Source organism: Pleurodeles waltl, chromosome 11 (genome assembly GCF_031143425.1).
Source record: "Pleurodeles waltl isolate 20211129_DDA chromosome 11, aPleWal1.hap1.20221129, whole genome shotgun sequence".
Classification (NCBI taxonomy): Eukaryota; Metazoa; Chordata; class Amphibia; order Caudata; family Salamandridae; genus Pleurodeles; species Pleurodeles waltl.
This window is the reverse complement of record NC_090450.1, coordinates 135,392,178-135,414,861: the sequence shown is the minus strand read 5'-3', so window position 1 is coordinate 135,414,861 and position 22,684 is coordinate 135,392,178. Positions and strand designations below refer to the sequence as shown.

General features: G+C 45.3%; 1 protein-coding gene across 1 annotated transcript; it reads right to left on the bottom strand.

Moving 5' to 3' along the window:
• Positions 1-2,859: 2,859 nt before the first annotated feature.
• SHOX2 (SHOX homeobox 2) lies at positions 2,860-21,656 on the bottom strand. Its single transcript, XM_069213275.1, has 5 exons — positions 21,044-21,656; positions 16,991-17,199; positions 11,383-11,440; positions 9,743-9,831; positions 2,860-5,206 (listed from the first exon to the last, which is right to left on the bottom strand). Exons 1-5 carry the CDS (start codon positions 21,261-21,263, stop codon positions 4,913-4,915), a joined length of 870 nt encoding a protein of 289 aa, XP_069069376.1. The 5' UTR covers positions 21,264-21,656; the 3' UTR covers positions 2,860-4,912.
• Between the last annotated feature and the right edge of the window lie 1,028 nt (positions 21,657-22,684).

The following is a 22,684-nucleotide window of genomic DNA, read 5'->3' as shown; positions in this document are numbered from 1 at the left end:
CCCACGCAAGTGAGGTACCATTTTTATCGGCAGACATGGGGAAACACAGAATAGCAAAACAGGTGTTATTGCCCCTTGTCTTTCTCTACATTCTTTCCTTCAAATGTAAGACAGTGTGTAAAAAAGACGTCTATTTAAGAAATGCCCTGTAATTTACGTGCTAGTATGGGCACCCCGGAATTCAGAGATGTGCAAATAACCCCTGCTTCTCAACACCTTATCTTGTGACCATTTTGGAAATACAAAGGTTTTCTTGATACCTATTTTTGATTTTTGATATTTCAACAAATTAATTGCTGTATACCCGGTATAGAATGAAAAACAATTGCAAGGTGCAGCTCATTTATTGGCTCTTGGTACCTAGGGTTCTTGATGAACCTATAAGCCCTATATATCCCCGCAACCAGAAGAGTCCAGCGGACGTAACAGTATATTGCTTTCAAAAATCTGACATCGCAGGAAAAAGTTACAGAGTAAAACGTGGTGAAACATTGCTGTTTTTTTACCTCAATTTCAATATTCTTTTATTTCATCTGTTATTTTCTGTAGGAAACAATTGTAGGATCTAAACAAATGACCCCTTGCTGAATTCAGAATTTTGTCTACTTTTTAGAAATGTTTAGCTTTCTGGGATCGAGGATTGGTTTCTCACCCATTTCTGTCACTAACTGGAAGGAGGCTGAAAGCACAAAAAATAGTAAAAATGGGGTATGGCCTAGTAAAATGTCCAAATTGTGTTGAAAAATTGGGTTTTCTAATTCAAGTCTGCCTGTTCCTGAAAGCTGGGAAGATAGTGATTTTACCACCACAAACTCTTTGTTGATACCATTTTCAGGGGGAAAACCACGAGCTGCCTTCTGCAGCCCTTTTTCCCTTTTTTTAAAAAAAAAAAAAAGAAATGTTTGCTGTATTTTGGCTAATTTCTTGGTCTCCTTCAGGGGAACCCACAAAGTCTGGGTACCTCTAGAATCCCTAGGATGTTGGAAAAAAAGGACGCAAATTTGGCTTGGGTAGCTTATGTGAACAAAACGTTATGAGGGCCTAAGCGCGAACTGCCCCAAATAGCCAAAAAAAGGCTCAGCATAGGAGGGAAAAGGGTCTGGCAGCGAAGGGGTTAAAGACAAAAATGTACTTTGTACTTTGCTTCTATCAAGAGTTGGGTAGGCTACATAGACTAGCCATATTAGAGACCATGGAAATGCTCACTACAGTTGTGATATTTACATGATGTGTGTCCCCTACACAAGGGGTAGCCAAAGTAGGCTCGAATGTGGCTCAAGTTAAAGGCCTGGCCCTAGCACAGCGCTAGGCCTCAATTAATGGAGTTGTCACAAACCAGCCAGACCACGGGCTTCTCCCTGATTACACCTCTGAAACAGAAAAACAAACAAGCGTCATCCTGAAAATTCAATGGCAGCTGCTGCAACACAGCACAAGCATGAATATCATAGAAATGGGCATGTTTAGTTTCAAACTAAGTTGCAGTATTTTTATTTTACATTTTATCTTCTGTGTGGTTTACCCTGTTGATCTATCAATGGCTTGGCTCCGAAGCCCATATTTATACTTTTTAATGACTCATTTGCGCCATTTTTGACGCAAAAGCACTGCAAACTTAAAAAATACAATTATCTTTTGTAAGTTTGCGCCACTTTTGCGTAAAAAATGACTCCAATGCGGCGTTAAAAAGGTATAAATATGGGCATTAGTGTGTCTCTTATGACCAAGCCAGACACCTGTCTCTGCTCTTCTATGATGTTGGTGACAAGCCCACGTCTCTGAGCCACGAAAGAAAAAATCTGTGCCAAAGGCAGATAGATGTACATATAGCTCCAAAGACAAAGAGACTCTTGAGGCCGACAAATATCACTTTGTTAACATAAATAAGGTGTTTTTTGAGTTATATGTGCAAAATAAACGTGGACGGTTTGATTCCCACCTTCAGAACCGCAAATTCCAATAGACTTAAAAGCCACGACCCACAAACCAGTTCACGATTAATGGATGTGCACATTGTAAACAAGCTTTAAATAAAACATCCCTAGAGCACAAAGTTATAGTTCAGTCATTCCCAATGTCTGTGTCAGTGTGGAGAGCTGAATACTCTAAATATACACATCGCTACTTACTTACTTTCCTTTAAGGCAGACTATACATTTAGCTGTGCAAGGAAACAGCTTAGCCATGCTGTTTCAAACAAGGTAACAGAAATAACCATGATCGAAGATTAGCAGGCTGGTGCACTACCTTTACATGTGAGCTATCAGCCCTATTAAAACATAAAGCCCCTGACTGTTTGCTTCATGTAAAAGCTCGACACCAGGGATCAAAGAGATTTAATAAAAAGACTTTGCAACAGAGGTGAATATTGATAGGGCCTGCCACGTAGCCAAGAAAGACACGCCATCATCCGATAATAAAACAGGAACCCTATGTGTTTTTCGAATATAACTAATGCATGAGCATAACTGTAATTTGTTCACAAATGCTGCATTCCATAATGACTTGCAGATTGTTACCTGAGGTGAGGTGAGGTGAGGTGTTCCTTCTCAAATGCAGTAAGATCAAACACAAAATTATTAACAGATAAATAATAAAAAATGCAGAGTGCCTATATTTTTAAGGAAGGTGAGCATGAACCAGTTGTTATCAGAAAATGCACACAAAAAACAGATTTAGTAGCGTTCACTAATAACCTGAAATATTATATGGTTTATGTAGTGGGAATAAAGTCGATTGTGAAATAAAAGCCATAATGTGTAACTCAATCTGTAGTTGTGTGAAACATATGCTTGAGCGGCCTACGCTGACCACTGTAGGCTGCTCATTAAATGGCAGCGTTTAATAAATGCGACTCAGTCCAGAGTGAACCAAAATATATTGTACAACAAATGCAATGCAACAACAGTATCGTTCGTGTTTTCAAATAACTTAAAATTGCAATAGAAAAAGAACGTACAGTAAACATAAATAATTTGTTTTCATGGAGAACAAATAGTTACACAGCCCGTCCACGCTTCATTCGGTGTAGAGCTTTCTGTATGCATTTTACATTGATAAGAAAGGGGATATATAAAATATCGACTTCAGGATCATCCCCGACATTAAATATCTATATTATTTAAAATAAATCACAAAGCCGGTGGACATGCCCCCTTTCTCAAATCAAACGCAAATGCTGACAATCAACCGGGGCATAAACAGTTTGCAATTTAGCCAAAATAAACTTTGTTCGGTGTATTCACATATTGTACATGTACAAAGTACCTAAAGATGGGGCTGGGCCCTCGCTATAGGGGTTGGGAGTGCACTTGGTGCTCTGAGAGGTAAAAGAGAAAGAGCAGTAATCTCGGCTGCGTCCCCTCCTGGGGCCTAGAAAATGTAAAGCAACCAAGGTACAGTGCTTAGAAACAGGTCGTTGCCGGTCACAGATATCACATCTCGTGCGTCCCCGAGCTAAACATAAAACATTTGATCGGTGACATTGTTCCCAACACAGATGAGGATGGAGTGCAAGTGATTCAAGTGACGTCACATATGAAATGTCAGTACATGCGGCCAGAAGCCTGGCCATTCGGAACACTATGTCCTCTTCTCATTTATAAATTCTCACAGGAAAATGTCTCTCTCTTCCCAGAAGCGCTGGGAGAAATACGATAATCTGAATCAAGAAAATGGAGGGCCCGCCTCCCTTACCAAGTTGTTCGTAGTAAAATGGAATTTGCAGAAAAGGGTGAGCTTCAAAACCGGTGAACTTCCCAGCTGCTTGTCTGCTTTTATTTACTTTATTAATCAGGTTATTGTGTTCCTCTTTTCGCTGTTATTTTTGTAATATCAAAACTAACTTCATTCATGTTTTTCCCGACATTTTTTTAAACACCCTTTTTTTAAGAAATATATTCTGTAGGTTTTGCCAGAATCTGTGTTTCTTGCCAACTTCCCTTAGTTTTCTCCGTCCGCCATATTTTCGCCTGGAAAGACCCCTTTAGCCAAGTGGTACCGGACAAGGACACACCTGTTGTAGTTATAATGTTGTCAAACGCCAGTAATCCAAAGGTTGCTGTGCACTGCTCGGTTGTCGGATGACGGTAGGCCCATGGCTTGCCCATGGCGTCATCCGTGAATGGAGAAAATGCGTTCCCTGGATTACCAAAGCGTGTTAATAGATGAACGCTGATGAATTGTTTCCTAGGGATTAACACTGTCCCACTAGTTGCTAGGGAAGTGCATGTAGTTCTGCAAATATTTTTCCGTGCGTTGCTGTGTGTGCCCTTATAGTTAAGCACCCTGTTCCTAGGTCATCGCAGATGCCCTTGATGAGAGACGAGCACCCACCCCCAGCGGGTTATCATGAACCTGCAAGTTTACTGTATTGGATATGTGCACAGGGGTCAAGTCTACATCTGCTGTAGGAAGAACGTTGACACATATGTACTTGTAGATCGTTTAACCAGTTGACCTGGTGGCCCTGGGTGTTTCATGGGCACTGATGTAAAGAGGGCTGATAGAGTGCTGCTGGGCAATGATGTGACAGCTGAGCACACGCTCACATGTGATTAGATGCACATTTCTCCTTAAAGTGCTTGGAGTGTGTCTGTTGTGGATAGCTAGTTGCCGATAATTTCGATGATAGGGACTGCAGAATGGTGGCCACTTACACACATTTTGGGTAGAAGACCTTGGTGATCACGTGTTCAGGGCAATGAATGCAGTATCCCCCATAGAAAGGTCCACGAGGCCCCTGTATGCAGAATAGTTTCCCTTCTAGCAGTGCGTGTGCTCTTTCCTTGGTCTCTCCAGGCAGAATTTCGTTTGCTCCCATCCGTCTTTCTTCGGGCAGCAGCCCACCTCCGGCTTACTGGTATGGGCACAGGAAGTGCGTGGCAACGGCGCGGGGCCCTTCCGGTGCCAGTCACAGCCCCAGCGCGGCCGCGTGCTTCTTGGCCTTCAGTCTCAGGTCCGCAATGCTCGAGTTCTTGCTCGTGGTCTTGGCTGCTGCGGCCGCTGCCACCACAGACGCCGCTGACGCGGTCTCGGCAGCCAGCGTGGCCAATGGGAGGCCGAAAGGAGGCCCCGGAAACATCATGTAGGGCGCGTGCGCTGCCAGGTGTGGGTGTAGATGGTGGTGCGCATGCGCCACTGCGCTGTCCAACTGTAGCTGTGCCTGAACCTGAAAGGAGAAGGGCGGCACGTTGCAATGACTATCCTAAAGGCATACCACGAGGAGACAAGACAAAAAGAAGAGCATTAACACCAGGGGATGCCAGGGAAAGGGAGCGAGAATGTGCACAATGAAGCAGGTGGTTGCAAGGGTGCAAGCGGAAGTGGCATGCAGGATAGGTATAAGGAAAAGGGGGCTAGTATATCGCAGGGGCAGTGAGGATGACGGTAACTGTATGTGTCGGAGAGGAAATTAACGCGCGTTAGCCATAAAGGAGCCTGCCAGAGGTGTAGGAAGGATATCATTGTGACCTTATTGCACGCAAGGAAAATGGGGCCACATCCCATAGTTTGGTAGTAAAAATAGCTGTCAAGTTTCATAGGTCCATGCACCAGCCCAGGTTTTATCTTTGAATTGTGGGACTTGTAGTTCTACTTTAATAATGGCATTAACCTAAACAAGAGTACAAGTTCCGTAACTGAAAGAAGAAAAAAAACTGCACTAGAGCATCTGGTCACGTTAGGAGCTGGAAAACCTGGCAGGTGTGGAAATAACAACTGTGAAAGGAGTGCGGTGCCCCCTCTCACACATGGGAGACAGTGCCCCTGGGCCACTGCACCTACTGCACTCTTGATAGCCACGTCTATGGAGCGTACATTGTAGAGGCAGCGTGGTCTCATGGGCACGAGGGATACCGTGCTCAAAAAAATATGGGAAACATATAGCTATGGAGTGCGCAGGGATGGATAGAGCTTAAGTGGGAGGGTGGTGTATAGATGTGAAAGTTTAACGCAGACGTGGGACTGAGGCCTGAGAGTAAGGACGTGTGTCAGGGACGCTCTGTGCCGGACAGGGAGAGGGTAGGCAGCGTGCGATGCAATGTGAATGGAAACGGTGGGAGTGTATAAGGAGGGAGAGCAATTGGAGTAATGGTGAGGGGGGCTGGGGACGGTCCCTGGGTGTATCAGCATACACGATGACTGTAAGTACTTGTATACTGGGAAGAAGAGCACAATCCAAGTATGATAGGAAGGCCAAGAGGTACCGAAATATCAAACGTGCATACATAAGTGCTGCAGGGAGCACGAGGGAGGGTAGCGAGTGCACTGGTGACATATGCTCAGGAGAAGGAGAGAAGCCGCGCTACCAGGGTCTGAACAGTCCCAGAAAAGAGTGCAGGAGTAGAGAGAGTGTATAATTAGAACGGATGTGTATGACAGTGTCTCTTGAATGGAGGCGTGAAGATAACTGCAAAAAAGTGTACGTTAGGGTGTTTGAAAAGGAGAAAGTTTGTCATGGGATATGTTCACATGAGAGTTCCTGTGAATAGCTCCATTTTACACATGTGCTGTAAAAGCATAGGCTTCTTTGAGCATAGTACACATGTAAGGATGTGCGGTGTAGAGAGTCGGCACATTTAATGGGGAGGATAAGTTTGCTCACGTAAACATTAATATCTTAGAAAGAGACACGAGAGTGCACAACTGCGTGGACAGGTGTGTGTGTGTGTCTGATGGGTGTTTCACGTGACTAAAAATGAACGTATCACGAGGGTGCTCGCGAGCAGTAAACAATACAGGAAAAAACGCTCAGGAGTGGAGGGAAACCGTGCATTAAAAGGGCGAGTGTGCGGAGTGTGGAAATAATGAGAGTGTCGGGGGGCGGGGCGTGGGGGAGCTAAGACATCGCAATACAGGTGGAAACTGCGGGTGCATGCATGTGCTTTGAAATTGGCACCAGTGCGTTGTGTGTGGGTGCAGTTACCCTAAGAATGTAAAATAAAAAGGGCGTGTGCTACAAGAGAGGTGAAATGGTGGACTCTATGAGCGTATCCACTAGAAAGGCCCTAGGGGTGAAGAACTTGCAAAAAACTGGGAAATAGTCTTTCACCCCAGTGTGCGTCCATGCATGTGTTTGTGGGTTGGCGTGTATGTGTGGGGGTGCAGTTACCTCAACAAGGTAAGATGAAACAGGGCGTCGACGTGGTGTGCGAAAGGGGGTGGAGTAGCGGGTGTATGAATCTGTAGTGAGACTGACTGATGTACACGGGAGTCTGCATTTCACAGAGTTGGCACACGAGACGACGGAGGGCTAAATAAAATAAAGCGAGTGCCTTAACCTTTCGAAGATCAAACAGTTGGGATGCGCTATGAAAGTTACACGAGGGGGGGTATAAATGCGGGGGTCCGTGTTACGTAAAAGAACGTTTGAGATCGATTGGTGGATTAGCACTCAAAGCTTTGGACGACAGGGTTGTCAAAGGAAAGGGTAAGCTATACACATTGATGTTATAATTAGATGCCACGGAATGATCTGATTCTGAAATACAAAATGAGTTGATCCCACTCCTAATGAAAGAGCACAGACCACAACGTGAAAGCGGGCAGCTGCCTTGAGTTAAGACAAACGATGATACAATAGTGATATTGGGGGCGGCGGCTGGTTTTGGAAGGGAGGTGGTGTGTTATTGTCCTGGAGTTGATGAGATGAAGGAATATGGTGCCCATAGCTGCAAGCGAGGCAAGTTGGGACTAAACAATAGTATAATCTGGCAGAGTCAGAAGGTCTGTGTCTCACAGGGCAGCGTTGGGCTTTTTTTCTCCTGTTTGTGGGCCTGTTTTGTGGTCTGGTAGGACGGTTCTTACTGTTGATTTCCTTGATATTACCACATGCATTGCCCGTAGCAAGAACAAATGCATGCAGTGCCCCACCAAGTTTAGAACTGCACCGATTTGCAAACGTATGTCACTTTTTTAGGTATCTGATTCACTAATGGGGTCACTTTGGTTTTAGTCCCCAAGCCTATGTTCTGTTCCATTCGAACCACAAATCAACAGACTGCAGGATGGGTGGTAAGTAGAAGGCGATGTGTGAAGTGAGTGTGGATGGAGTAAATCCTGAGTTTGGACACGTGAGAGAACGCAGGGGCAGTGTGTGCACAGGGTGATGTGTGCACGGGAGTATGGTGTGAATATGCATAATTTATACTGATGGCCATGGATTAAAAGAGAGAGTATGTACCCTGCAGCGGATTCTACTCTACGTATGATTGTGTGAGTGAATACTTCCTTGGGGGGGAATGTGCGTTCCAGGGAAAGAGTAAAAGCATGGGCGAGTATTTGAGCATAAGATTGAGTACATAGAGAAGGAATGAGTGTGCGCGCGTGAGTGTCTTCTATTGACAAACATCTGGTTCGTACAATAGTAACGAGAACGCAACACTCGACTTCAGCTATACGAAGGTAGAATCGGCCCTTCTGCGGTGCCCTCGCACCACTGTCCTGCACTCAAGCCCAGACTCCTAAGGATTTCTGAAAAGCAATACTCCATGTGTTCTCAAACGTGAAGTCGCCCTTTTTGCAGAATAGATGCATAATTATGTGGCCCTGCTTCCAGGTCACGTCGTAGGCAAAATTATGTTTAGCTTGAAAATGTACAGGCCACTGTTTCACAGCAATAAAATTACTGTTCTTATCCTCATTTTACACTGTCTATCCTTTCACTCTTTCTTGTTAGGTAATGGTATGCGTTGACGTGTCATTTAAACTAAATACTAGTCGAAAACGTAAGTGGGTCGAATGTCTGGCGTTGTAATACAAAATCAGGGGAGTGCTCCCTGACCCCTGCAGCCGACATCCACCAGTCCCCTTAGCGTCATTTGAACCACTGTGCTCTATAGTATGTTATTCAATACGGCTGTGAAACCAAAAAGCCATCAATATGCGGCAGCTTGGTTTATTTACGGGGGCTGTGACTAACTTTCCCTAAAAAATATATATATATATATATATTCAGAAATGTGCACCCAGAATGCACATTTAAATCCTGTTGCAAGTTCACAACTAAAAAAAACTTGCACTTTGGAGTCATTTATTCTGCAGGTGTTATTTTAGGCGGTATTAATGTATCCGTATTTCTAAGTTGCTGCAAGTATTTTTTAAAGTAAGCGATTATCTTGTTTTTTAATTAGACACAGTAGATGTAATGCCCAATTTATCAGTCGCCGTCCAATATGCACATTCATTATTTTCCAATCACGGTGCAAACGTCACCTAAGAACGTTTAAATGGTTTCGACTGGACCCAGTTGCAGCATAATGTTTTTGGACCTTGTGCTACAGGGGTGCAAACGACGGCAAATGTACTAATTGAATTTTAAAATATATTAAACAAACAGATAGACGCCAAAGAAAATCGGTTGATGCTGAGAATCGGTTCGATATAAAGGAACTAATCTGCTGTTTTCCTCGGGGGAATGCTGGACTGTACCCCCTGCCACAGATCTGTATTTGCGGGGAGGGCGCGTGCAGATCACAGGCGAGCGCCACGTGTGTGCGCCTGACGCCACGCGACGCGCTCCTGTAATTGCTCGCCTGGCGCTGCTAATGGGAAGGGTCCGCGGACCTGTGAGTGATCTGAGCGCGGCCCCGCGGGTCCGCGGGGTGGGTTATTGTCTGCTGGCGTTGCATCTGCAGGGGAGGTCAGGGGGTTAAGAGGGAGGGGATGCATGCAACCCAGGCCGGGGCCCGCCCCCAAGCACGAGCGGCGACACCTGCTCGCTTGAAGAAGGTTTGTCACTCGCCTGCTGGAACGGCATCCGCAGAGCGCCCACGTTGACATATGGCGCTACCCGGCAAGCTTCGAACTGGCTGGCGGCTCCTATGAGGACCCCTGAAAGAAGCAGACACAAGGCTCAGACCTGCTGTCTAGCAGAAAAAACACCCGCACCCAACACCGTGCTTTAATGGAAGTCTGTGAAATGCAGCGCTTTTGTGTAAAATACAAACAGCATGCAGGTTTTTAGCAAAATATTTAAAATATAAAGCGAAGAAGGACATTGGGCACAATATCATGTTTAAAAGCAAAGCACGTGAAATACAGCGCGTTCAAACAAAAAGTACAGTGTCGTTTTTTAAATAAAGCATATTGTACATAGTATACCTGTGTTATGCAAAGTATTTAAAAAATAGCACTTTTGAAAAGTGTATACAACTCATTGCTTTTAGGTAAACTGCATGAAACTTACCACAGTTTGAAAATTGTTAACAATATAGTGCTTAATGCAGAATATGTAAAATGTTAATTTCATACGTATAAAAGAGTGTTTTGTAAACATTTTATAAATATTTCTATAAAGGTTTTAAGCATTGCGCCAATGCAGTCCTATTTGGAGGTCATATAAAGTGCAATGCTTTTAAGCAAACGTATATGCAACATAGTGCCTTATGTAAAATATACAACGTAATGCTCTATGCGAAGTGTATAAAACATAGAGTATGCATGCAAGCTGCATAATAAAGTACTTCCGTGCAGCATACATCAACACCATGTATTTATAGAACTTTTGGCAATTATAGTTATTATAAACTATCTCAGGTTCGAAGCCTTTTGTAAGAAGTTTACAAATGTAGTGCTTTTACACACATTGTGCACAATGTATTGCTTTATTTCAAAGTATATAAAACAGTGCAGTTATGCCAGGTATAGAAAATATAGGATTTATGAAAAATATACTGAAATACCTCATTTGAATTACTTATGTCAAATGTAATGCTTTATATAAAGTATTTACTATGTCGATGTTAAGCATTGGTAGTACAATACAGTGCTTTAATAAAAAACATATCACATGTTCATCTATGCAAATTAGATATACTGCAAAATCTGTGTGCAGATTAGATAAAAATAGTGATTTCATGACATCTTAAGAAAAATAATTTCGTAGTTAATATATAAAATATTATCATCCAACGTACACAGTATATCGTTTTTGTGCAAAGCACATAACAGTACGTGCTTTTTTGAAAACAAGTATATCGAATAAACCGTTTTTATGAAACACATATTCAACGTATATGAAACTGAAGTGCTTTAAGGTACATCTAGTGTTTTTAAGCAAGCTATATACATATACGGACATTGTTGTGGTAACAGGTAAAGCTTGAATGCCCAGTTCATGGAAAGTGTGTAAAATAATTGCATGAGAAATGCGCAGTTATCGAGCATTTCTGAAAAGACTTAATGAACCATGTTAGCAAACATTACAACAGAATACTTGTATCAGAGATCAAAGGCTAAAATCATTATGACAAAGGCTCATTTCCTAACATTGCGTCACTTCAGCTACCTTTTTATTCGGTTGAAGTGAGTTCTGGTCCGTAATATTTTTAGGAATTGCAGTATTCCACCCCCACCCCCTGCATTTCCCCCACTTGGACGTACCCTTATGCAGCTGGTTTTCCTGCTTTCTGCATTTTGCTCTTCTGTTCTGAAACCAAACCTGCAGCAGAACGGAGAAAGAAACGGGCTTTAAAACGCGTGCAGGCAGAGGAATAAATAGCTCCCCGAATCTAGCGCCTGGGCGCAGGTTTCTGCAGAGCGGATGCGCAGACGGATGATAACACACTGTGCCGCTTGCCCCGGTTCTGTACAAATGGCCCCGCCAGATCCTCGTCTCCTCTTTCCACATTACCGGCTCCCCGGGGGCCCCCTCCACTCCCTGACATCCTATACTGGCTCGTGATAATGGCTTCAGGGGCTCGCGCACAGGGCCTCGGCCCCGCGTGCTCATTAATAGCCTATAATATTAATTAGCCTCAGAGCCACCGACAACAAAACCAGGACACACCGGAGCGTCGGCCGCGCGGTGTTTGGTGGCAAAGGCTGCCAGAAAGAGGCCTCCCTGCGTCCCTCCGGGCGACTGACAGCGAAATAATTGTGCCATTAGTGTGTTCATCTCGCTGAGCCACTCGCTGAAAGCACGGCCTAGTGTGCTGGGAAAATACTGAGTTTGAAGTGATACAAGCCACAGTCGGATAGCGCACAAACGTTCCTTAAATGGTCATTGTGTGCTTAGGGTTGTGCTGCCCTGATGCATTTACTGTAGTATTTTTCTAAAGGTTTGAATGTCCACGTTGTTTAAATGTGCATTTTTAAATCACCCTCGGACAGATAACAAGGGGAATGAACAAGAACACCGGTTATTGACACCCCCAGAAGCGGCACCCCTGAGACATTAGGGGCTACGTGAGCCCAGGTTATGATTAGAAATAAAGCCGCTGGTTGTTAATATCGATTGTTTGATGTGCATTAATTATGCATTTGACATTGTTGCACAGACTGCAAAGTGCAGCGTTTGGCTGCAGTGCTGGTTCTGCTACACCTGAATGTGGTGGACGGACAGTGCCGCCTTTAAAACCAGTGGAAAGGAAGGGACCTGGTGTTGTCCATACATTTGCACACGATAACACCATTATGGTTTTGCAATTGCATTTATGTAGCGCTTACGGCCCTTGACGGGGCGTTGGAGCGCTTTATGGAGGATTGCGCGCCACTCTGGTACCAACGTTAGTGGTTATGCCAGTGGCTAGTTATGACAAAGCTCTTTAGCGCTGCTGGAGGGGAGAACATTTTAACCAACCACCGTACGATGATAATGGACCTAGATTAGAGATCGCCCTCGTAATACCGCTGCCAGGGTAGCGCTTAAAAGGAGAAGCGTTCCTGAGAGCGCTAATGCTCAACTGTAAACCGCCATTAAAGGCCCTGCTTTTAGAGAGAGGCTGCGGCTCAGATAGGAGCAGGGAGGGCTCTGGTGAGCCCCATCCCTCCTTCTCGCCGGCCCCGGCCCTGGTGGTGCCCCGATCGTGTTACCAGGCTCAGACTCCCCCCTGGGAACCCCAGCCCGCGTGGTGCAGATGGCCATCTTTTCAGGCACTGGAAGTGTGTGTCTCCCCCCGCACGCCGGGCCAGCTGCAGATGTGCGGGGCCCGCGGCTTCTTCCACGCGGTCTCCGGCAGCTGGAGGCCCCGGGAGCATAGCGCTTGTAAAACACGCGCTTTCATTAATAAATCAGGCGCTGCACCAGGGAATTCCGCCTGATTCCACACGCTCTGGCCTGCAGGTAACCCCGAAAAACACTGCAATTTACAGACCGTGTGCACTGGCTGAGTAAATAGTTTAATGAACATTTCTTCCACCATTATAGACCTATAGAAAGGTACGGGCTACTGAAATACAATAAAAGGCTTATAACATTGCAATTATTCAAAGCCATGGTCTATATATACACAGAAGCTATTTAAAAGCATAATATGTTTATGCAAAAGATAGAAACATTGAAAATGATGGAAGTCTAGGCGAACACTGATAGCATTATTTAAAGGGGTAGTCTATTTTAACACAGGACATGAGTTACGTAAAAGTACAGTCGATCTAGACTTACTAAGAGAATTGTTCACGTTTACAGACTATTTGTAACATCTAACGGAGCTATTAACAGGAACAATCAGCCTGTTTACACTTACATAATTATTTCAAGGAGTGGTATCCCTATATCTTGAGGCAGAGTTATTTAAACGTATTGTCCGCCTCTACACTGTAATAAGATTATTATTTAATGGGTAGTTTTACTTAATAACACTGTTGTTAACATTACAGACTGTCTGCACCAACTACAAGTTATTTATAATTATACCCGTTCCACACACACTCACACACACAGATACATATGTTAAACTTAAAATCAATTCAACCAATCAATTCAATTCAATTAATTTTAAACTTAAAATCGTCTCTGCACATTGGTTGTCTTATTTAAAGGTGTAGTCTGTCTGCACACACTAATCTGCACGAAATAATATACCTATTTAAAAATAAAGACTGCCTTTAGACAATGACAGAAACGTTACCTAGTAAGAGAGTTATTTGAAGGTTTAAACTCCCTATGCACCTTACTAAAGTCATGTAAACGTAGAGTTTACTGACACCCAATTGACACGTTGTTTGAAACTATAATCTCTCAATACAAAGTAATCCAGTCACTCAAACCACAGCCGACTGTACTCAGTAACATGGTTATTTAAAAGTAATGCCTGTCTAAGCACATGGACCGAGTTATGCAAATTGTACTCTGACTACGCACACTAGTACAGTTATTTGAAAGAGTACACTAGCTAAGCACGCTAACTTGTATTTAAAGTATTGTTTATCGCTACACACTAATAGTTAATTAAAACTACAGTCTCTACACACCCACAGTAACAGGGTTACATAAAAAGATATTTCGCCCTTCATACAAATGGTAGGTGGTCATTTAAAACTTCAATTACTCTGTACATTATAATTGTCTGATTTAAAAGCGTACTCTTCCGATAATTAGTAATCAGTCTATACACATTCATTCAATTATTTAACAACAATAAACTTTGAACACATACACTAAGACAAATATTTAAAATGTCGGTTTGTTAATGCCTAGTAAAAATATGAAGAATTTAAAAATATAGGTTTTTAAACGTTGTTAAATGTATAATCTTACTATACGCATCACCAGAGTGACACAAAGCATTGTCCATTCCCACACAACGAGAGAGTTATTTAAAAGTAGTGTGTGTGTCCACTGACACAGGCCGTCGCGCCACCTTTAAAGCTAATTTGAATTTATTCTGCGTGGGCTAGCGTTTTGCCTGAATAAGCAAGCTTTGAAGTATACTGGTTTTATGTACAGTATTTGTAAAAACAATAACCAATGTCCCTAACTATATCATTAAAGTGTTATATCTAAGGGTCTCCGGGTATGGGATGATAAGTCTACATTTCAACCTGAGACACAAAACAGATGTAGCTGAAAACTTTTAAAAAGTAGGAGGGACAGTGCGCATTACGTCACAAAATGAATAGTTTACCGAAGACTTTGATTATTCGACTAAATGATCCTAAACCGACATCCCCCAAATCGACACGTTTAAGAACGCTGCCAGTGTTGTCCTTTGAAAAACATAGCGTTTTACTTAAACCACAGAACACGTCATTTTCTCATCGGGGCCGTTGTGATCACTTTGGCATGTTGGCACCCTAGGGTCGGTTAATAGATGATGGGAGACGGGTGGGTGGGCCTATAAGGGACCAGGGACAGACAGTTGTAAAAAAAAAGAGCTAGCCTGCGAGGTCGAGACATAAACTGCAGGAGTTGGATACCTGGACAACACGCGCCATACAACACGTGACTGTGACTGAGCCGGCAGGTGGATTGGCGGGAAAGCTGCTGAGATAGGGTTTTGAATGAAGTTCTAACAATGTGTGATCGTAAGGACTAGTGAGACAGGGAGATGGTTTGGGTCGTGAAACAGAAAGTTAAGGGGTTTGCTAGATGTGTTTGTTGTGATCGTGAGATCCCGTGTTTGTTCGTGGGATGAGGTGGATTGCGATGCTTCTAAAATCTATTGTGTGACGGAGTGTGTGTTTTTTGTCGGATTGCTTGTTGGCATGAGGCTGTGAGGCGGGTTGTTTTGTATTAGTGGTATGCATTGTAGTATGGGATCATGGGATGGGTGTTTGTATGAGACTGATGTTTGTAAACAGAAGCAATAATAGTTGTAAGCAGCGAAGTTTGGAGATGCATTGCTGGTGTTATTGTTATGTGTTTGTGGCTTGGATTGTTAGCATCAGATCCCAGGTGGATTATTTGTGTGAGATGACTTGTCTGTCTGTGTAGTGGGTTGAATCGTTGTGGCATATTGTATGGGCTGCTGATATCCTTTCGTGGGATGGCGTGTTAACATACTTATTTCGTGATTGTGAATTTTATTGTTCTAAGGTGTCTGCGGCATGGGATACTAGTGTAACATTGTGAGATGGGACGATGCATTGTGACTTTTGCTATACAGTCGTGGGATACCGTGATTGGCCTAAGTATATGTGACAGTAATGTTGAGTTTGTGTTTGTGGGGTGAGGTTGTGAGATGAAATGTTGTGAGGTGATTGTGAGATGAAATGTTGAGAGGTGACTCTGAGATGGCATGTTTCTAGGTGATTGTGAGTTGAAGTGTTGGTGGGTGAATGTGAAATAGGATGCTGGTAGGCGATTGCGAAAATGAATATCGGTAGGTTATTGTGAGTTGGGATGTTTGTGGGTAATTGTGAGATGGGATGTTGGTGGGTAATTGTGAGACTGGATGTTGGGGTGGTGATTGTGAGGTGGAATATTGATTGGTAAGTGTTTGTGATATTGAATGTTGGTAGGTGATTGTGAGTCGGATGTCGGTAGGCGTTTGTACGATTGAGTATTGATAGGTGATTGTGAGATGGGTTGCTGGTAGATTTTTTTGTTAGATCGCATGTTGGTAGGTTTTTGTGAGATTGAATATGGGTAGGTGATTCTGGGATTGACTGTTCGTAGGTGATTGTGAGAGTGAATGGTGGTATGTGATTGTGAGAGGGAGTGTTGGTGGGTGATTGTGAGATGAGATGTTTGCAGCTGTTTATTCGAAAGAATGTCGGTTGATGATTGTGCGTCAGGATGGTGGTAGGTGTTAGTAGGAGTTTGAGAGATTTGATGTTGGCTAGTTATTGGTCAATGGGATGCTGGTAAGTACTTGTGATACTGAATGTTGGTAGGTGACGGGGACATTAGTAGGTGTTTGTGAGACTGTATGTTTAATGGTGATTATGAAATTTAATGTTGGGTGAAGATTGTGAGATTCAATGTTGGTAGGCGCTAGCGAGATGGGATGTTGGTGGGTGATTGGGAGATGCGATGTTGGCCTCTGTAGTGAGGAGGGCTGATGGCTGTTATGTATTTTTCGGATGGAGTGTTGTTAGCTGAATGACTCAGCCGAAAGGATGGATGCGAGGTAGATACCGGGTACTAGTGAGAGCTGAGGATGTCACGTGTGAGTGGACCTAGACAGGATTTCGGGGCCTGAGAAGTGGAGAAGAAGTGTGAAATTGACTGCTGGGGTGTGGGCCACAGACAGATGGAGAATGTGAGGGCAGATCCTTAGATCCCCACGGTGTCTGGTGGGACTCCCCTCCCCCCGGCGGCCAGTACCTGCACCCGGGCCTCGGACAGCCCCAGCCGCTGGCTCAACTCCTCCCGCATGAAGGCGTCCGGGTAGTGCGTCTCGTCGAAGAGCCGCTCCAGCTCGTTCAACTGCTCCAGGGTGAAGTTGGTGCGGCTTCTCCTCTGCTTGATCTTCGTCTGCCCCTCGTCCTCCAGCGCCTTGAGGTCATCCTTGCGCTCCTTAATGTCTGGAGAGACTGTAAGGATCACACAGTGAGACACACCGCCACGCCGAGGTCATAGCACCACACAGCAGAATGCATCATCACAGGGGAACATGGGCCTGGACCACAGCCTAATCTGCCCACTTGATCGGCCACCCGCAGAGCGTAAACGAACAACGATCTGCTATTTGTATAGCGCTTACTACCAACACCCTTTACATAGGTGATTTTATGTACAAAATCTAGTGGAATAGTCGTACACACTTTATCGTCACGGGAGGATGAAGGCCACAGTCAGTCGTGCAGTGATTCGAATTTACAGCTCACACTCAGATTTTAGGAGCGCGCACCCAACTCGCTAAGCTGTTTTTCAGGCGCCAAAAAGGGGTCTGGTTAAGATTTCTACGGTACATCCTATAGCAAGTGCATATTCTAGGCTTGGACAATGCGTGGAAAGTACAGTGCAGGGTACAGTGCATCCTATTTGTAAATGTCTATTTATAGTTTTTATGACGAGCGTACATCCAATCTCTGAACATTCCTGATCAAATGCGAGCGAATAATATCCAAATATATGGTTTCTTTCTAATTCTGCTTTGCAGATCAGGCTGCTGTCAGTGAGCGAGTCCTCCTCCATTTACTAAATATTTAATATCTACAAAACACATGGGTAGCTTGGGCTGAAACGTGAAGCGAGGCAGGCAGCCCTGTTTGACAGTCCTCTCGGCTCTGTCCCGGGCTAATGATTCCCTCTGGGAGGGGGCTCATGTGCGCACAGCATCTCAGCGGGGTCCGGGCCTCCCGGGCTGCCACAGCCTCGGCGGTCAGAGGGAAGGCAGCGCACGGGACCCGCAGCAAAAATGTCTTCATCTACCGACCAGGGGGAGAGATGTGAGCCACGAACCACCTGCTAGTACCCCCGAGAGCCGCCGCCCCAATGCAGTAGACTCATGGCACTCAGACACCCCAGCTCTCATCTTCGTTTCCTTGTGTTTGACTTTCACAGCATGCACACGAATTGCACAGTGTGAGTTCCTTGCACAGGAACAGATTAAAAGGATAGAGATCGCTCTTGGGATGGCGCGTGACCTTCAGGCCGCTTGATGGAATGAGGCAGGGCAGCTCTACCTTTCATCTTTCCGATGACCATAAAACAAGTGCAGTGAGTTTGATTACAGGAAAGCCCCATAATTATAATTTTACGAAATGCCAGCATGGCGATGATAAGCTCTTTATATATAATAATAGACAGTTCGCTAAACTACTGTGAAAATCACTGCACTTGCTCACTGTTCAGATTTTATTATTTTAATTTTTAGTTCAACCTATGTCAGCAACAGGCACTTTTAAGTTTTTGTTGCCGCAACGTAGACTCGCGGTTTAAACCTACCATGACCCCAGCTGGTCCGATTTGTTTCCGAAACAATTTGTTTCACTCTTGCAAATGAGATTCGACCGGAGAGATATTGTTTGAACATCGACCTAAAATAAACAGGCTGGAAAGAGCTGACTTCCGCGCTGTACAGGGAGCCCAGGACATTCAAATGTCAGGCTGGGCCCTGTTTGAAGAGACAAACGATTCGCATTCTATTCTGTCATATAGTGCCATAACTACCCGGAGGGCATCAGAGCGCTGTAAACACAACCGCAAAGTTGTAAACTAAACATTTAAACGTAGCTTGTGGTGCGGCGGTCTGTCAGGGCACACGGTCTGGTGCTCGCGATCCCTGGTGGAAGCTCCTTTTGACAAATAGCAAATGGTTTCTGCTTAATTAAGTTTGTTGGCATTTGGGGTTTCCATGCCCCACTGAACTTCTATGGCAGACAAAATCAAGTTGATTCCAGTTGCACGTGGGAAAATAGTTATTGTGTTGCATTGTGGTTATTTAGCTCAGTTGATAGTTCGGGGGCGTGTAAATACTGAATACCCTCTGTTCTTTGGCGACACCTGCAGTAGGCATATTTAATTGAATATATGGCAACTGAAGTCCTAAAGGGACCAGAAGAGACCATTTGTAACTATTCAAGTGGCATGTTCGTCAGAGCTGTCAATAGCACTGTATGTGTGCACGTGCCATTCCGTCAGCCGGTGTTTACAAAAGAACATTACAGAGACCTTCATGGGGCCCACGTGCGCACTCAAGAGACCCGTCCACCTGAGGCGGGTTGGGGCCGTGCGCTGCGTCTCAGTCCAACCTCGAGGAGTTTATTATTGCTCTAAATATTCAGAATACAATTCCGTCTTTAGGGGAGATGCAGTAGTCTGTCACCGTTCCCACGTGAACCGAACGGAGTTTGGACCTCGCACCCATCTGAATGTGTGAATGAATGTTTAGGTTATGTGAGGACCCTTGGAAACATTGAGCTGGCAGGGTTCGCGCTTTATGGGGTATGTAGCCACAGCCGGCATCTGACACTGGAGTGTGGTGGGACGGGCCGCCCCGGTCCAGAATTGGCTGTACCGCATCTTGAGTCTATTGAATGATGTCACGTCATGTCGGTACTCCCTGGACACACCGGACTGACATAAGAATGACAGGAAGGACTCCCGTCTGGTGCGTGTGCGTGCACAGTAGCACGGGACACTGTGTGGCCCAAGTGTGCTGTGAGTCGGCTGCACAGTCCGGCCTTCGCAGCACTACACATTCAGTTCTATTGTGTGAATGCTAGTACGCAATGTGGGGAACCCCATGTAAACATTAGGCTGACATAAGAGTGATAGACACAATATGCATCAGGCCACGCGCCCCTGCTGTAATTTGTAAGAAGGCGTCGTTGCAATCCTAAAAAATAAAATCGGCACCGATAAACAACATCACCGATCAATGTGCCCACGCAGGGTGAGCACGGGGGCGCGCCTCATCCATTATCAGGTCATCGCCACAATGAAGTGAGAAAACTTTGGAAAAGAGGCTAAAAAGCTGCAGTTTGCAGGTGGAACGAAAGAAGGGTACTGCGGCCCAAAGTTCAATATTTTCCTCTTTAATGGGGATTACCATGAAACTGGATAATGTTATACTAACACGTGCTATATTAGCAGTGCTTAGAAACTAGAAATCTATGACACTAAGCGCCATATAAAACACATTCTTATTCATTTGATTGATTTTTGCAATACTAATGTGATTATTACTATTATTATAATAAATAATATATGTATTATTAGTCGTCTTAATGTGATTATTGATATGGTTATAATATTGTGTTCACTGAGTGTGTTTAGCACTGACAGTAATCATAACATGAGGACACGCATGGGCAATTTAGTACCGGAATTAATATGTAAAATATTAACACATTACTATAATTAAAAAAAAGGTATTACAAAAATAGATCAATAAATATTAGAACTATATTAATACAAACAAAGCACATAATATTCCTCGAATACAATAAATGCCTTCTATTAAGTGAAGATAAAGAGATGAACTACTAATAAGTCACAAAATAAAAGTTATGCCTACTGACAGAGGGTGAGTACATATTCACATCAATATCTGTCAATAGTCCGTCAGTAGCGGCTCGTGCAGCTGTCCTTCAGAGAGGTCAGCCCCACTCTCTTACCATCCCAGCCCTTGGCAGTCATCCCTGTACTTATCTACACTTGTGAGGGCTACAGGGGGTGTGCTGGTGCCCGGTGCCTGCCGTTGGGCTGCGGTGCCCCGTGGGGCATTTGAAGGGCTGTGTGCCTGGTGGGACGGTGCAGGCTGTCAGCTGGTGGTGCACGGTAACACTGCGATGCATGCGGACCGGTGCTGCCCCGTGGCACCAGCTGGCCCGTCGGTGTCTGCTTGCCGGTGGTACCCGGCAGTGCCCCCCTGTGGGCCGGTCCAAGGCTGGCTGAGGAAGCGCTATAAAGTGATGGGTCGGTAGTTACCGTCGGTAAGTTTCGGGGAGTCCCGGCTCCTTTCGATGGTGAGGTCGAGTTCCAGTGAAGGGGAGCGGGTCCCACCTCCTCCCCCTCCGCCAGGACCCCGGGGTCCGTCCTCCCCCCGGGCCGGGCCACTCTCCAGCACCTCCCGGTAGGTGATCACCTCTTTCTTCTCTTTCATCTTCTGGTCGAAAGACTTTGACACAAAGGCAGTGAGTTCCTCCATAGCCCGGGCCGCTGCCGCGCAGATGATGCTGAGGGGGTTACGGCTGCTGATGCGCCCGCCTGCCTCCCTCCTCGGGTCCCTCCAGGAAGCCCACCACAGGGCGAGGCTCAGGGCTCCCGGTCACGGTCTTGCGACAGGGCGTCAGCTCTGGACACTCATCCCAGCGTGGAGGCGCTCTCTGCCACGGCTGCCCTGCTGCACCGGCGGGCGCTATTTATACTTTGCAGCGCCTGCCCCTTGCTCTCAGCACATTGCCTCCCTTTGGAAGTGTGGCGAAGCCCCTCTCCCGCGGAGCATCCCCGCCGCCGCCACACCCTCCCTAGCCCCGCAGCCTCCCTGGGAGCCCTGGTCCTGCTGCCATTGGCCGCACTCTCTCGATTGACAAGGCGGAGTGATTCATCTAATTAGGGGTGGGAGTGCGCCCTGTTCGGGCTGGAGGTGCACCAGTGAGCGGGGCTGGGTCTGCAGGGGGAGGGACCGGGCGCGATCTGACGAGAGGAGACAACGAATAGCTGCGAGAGACCTCACCTCCACCTCTGCCACAGCAGTGACCAGCGCGGACGAGGAGAGCCAGAGAAGGGGCACCGACATCTGCAACAACTTCCAAACAGGAAGGAACTGCAGAATCAACTTAACTCCTACTTCTGGCATCAATGTATGGGCGGTCCGGGAGCGGCAGCAGCCTCCTCACCCATGGCTATAACAGAGAGAGGAGGGAATCCAGAGATCACATTTCACTACTAACCATAATATTCACCGAGAAGAGGGAATGCAGAGACCCCCTCACCGTACCAGTAGTTACAATATCCAGAGAGGAAAGGGAATGCAGAGACCACCTCACCTTTCTAATAAACATAGTTACCAGAGAGGAAAGGGAGATGCACAGCTCTCCTCACCTCACTATTAACCATTACATCCAGAGAGGGAAGGCCATGCATAGCACTCCTCACCTCACTATTAACCATAATATCCAAAGAAGGAAGGGCCATGCATAACACTCCCTACCTCACTATTAACCATAATATCCAGAGAGGGAAGGGCCATGCATAGCACTCTTCACCTCACTATTACCCATAATATCCAGAGAAGGAAGGGCCATGCATAGCACTCCCCACCTCACTATTAACCATAATATCCAGAGAGGGAAGGGCCATGTATAGCACTCCTCGCCTCACTATTAATCATAATGTCCAGAGAGAGAAGGGAGATGCAGATAATTCCACATCTCACTGTTAACCATAATACCCAGAGAGGGAAGAGAGATGCATAGCACTCCTCCGCTCACTATTAACCATAATATCCAGAGAAGGAAGGGAGATGCATAGCACGCCTCACCTCACCTCACTGTTAACCTTAATAACCAGAGAAGGAAAGGAGATGCATAGCAATCCACACCTCACTATTAACCATAATATGGAGAG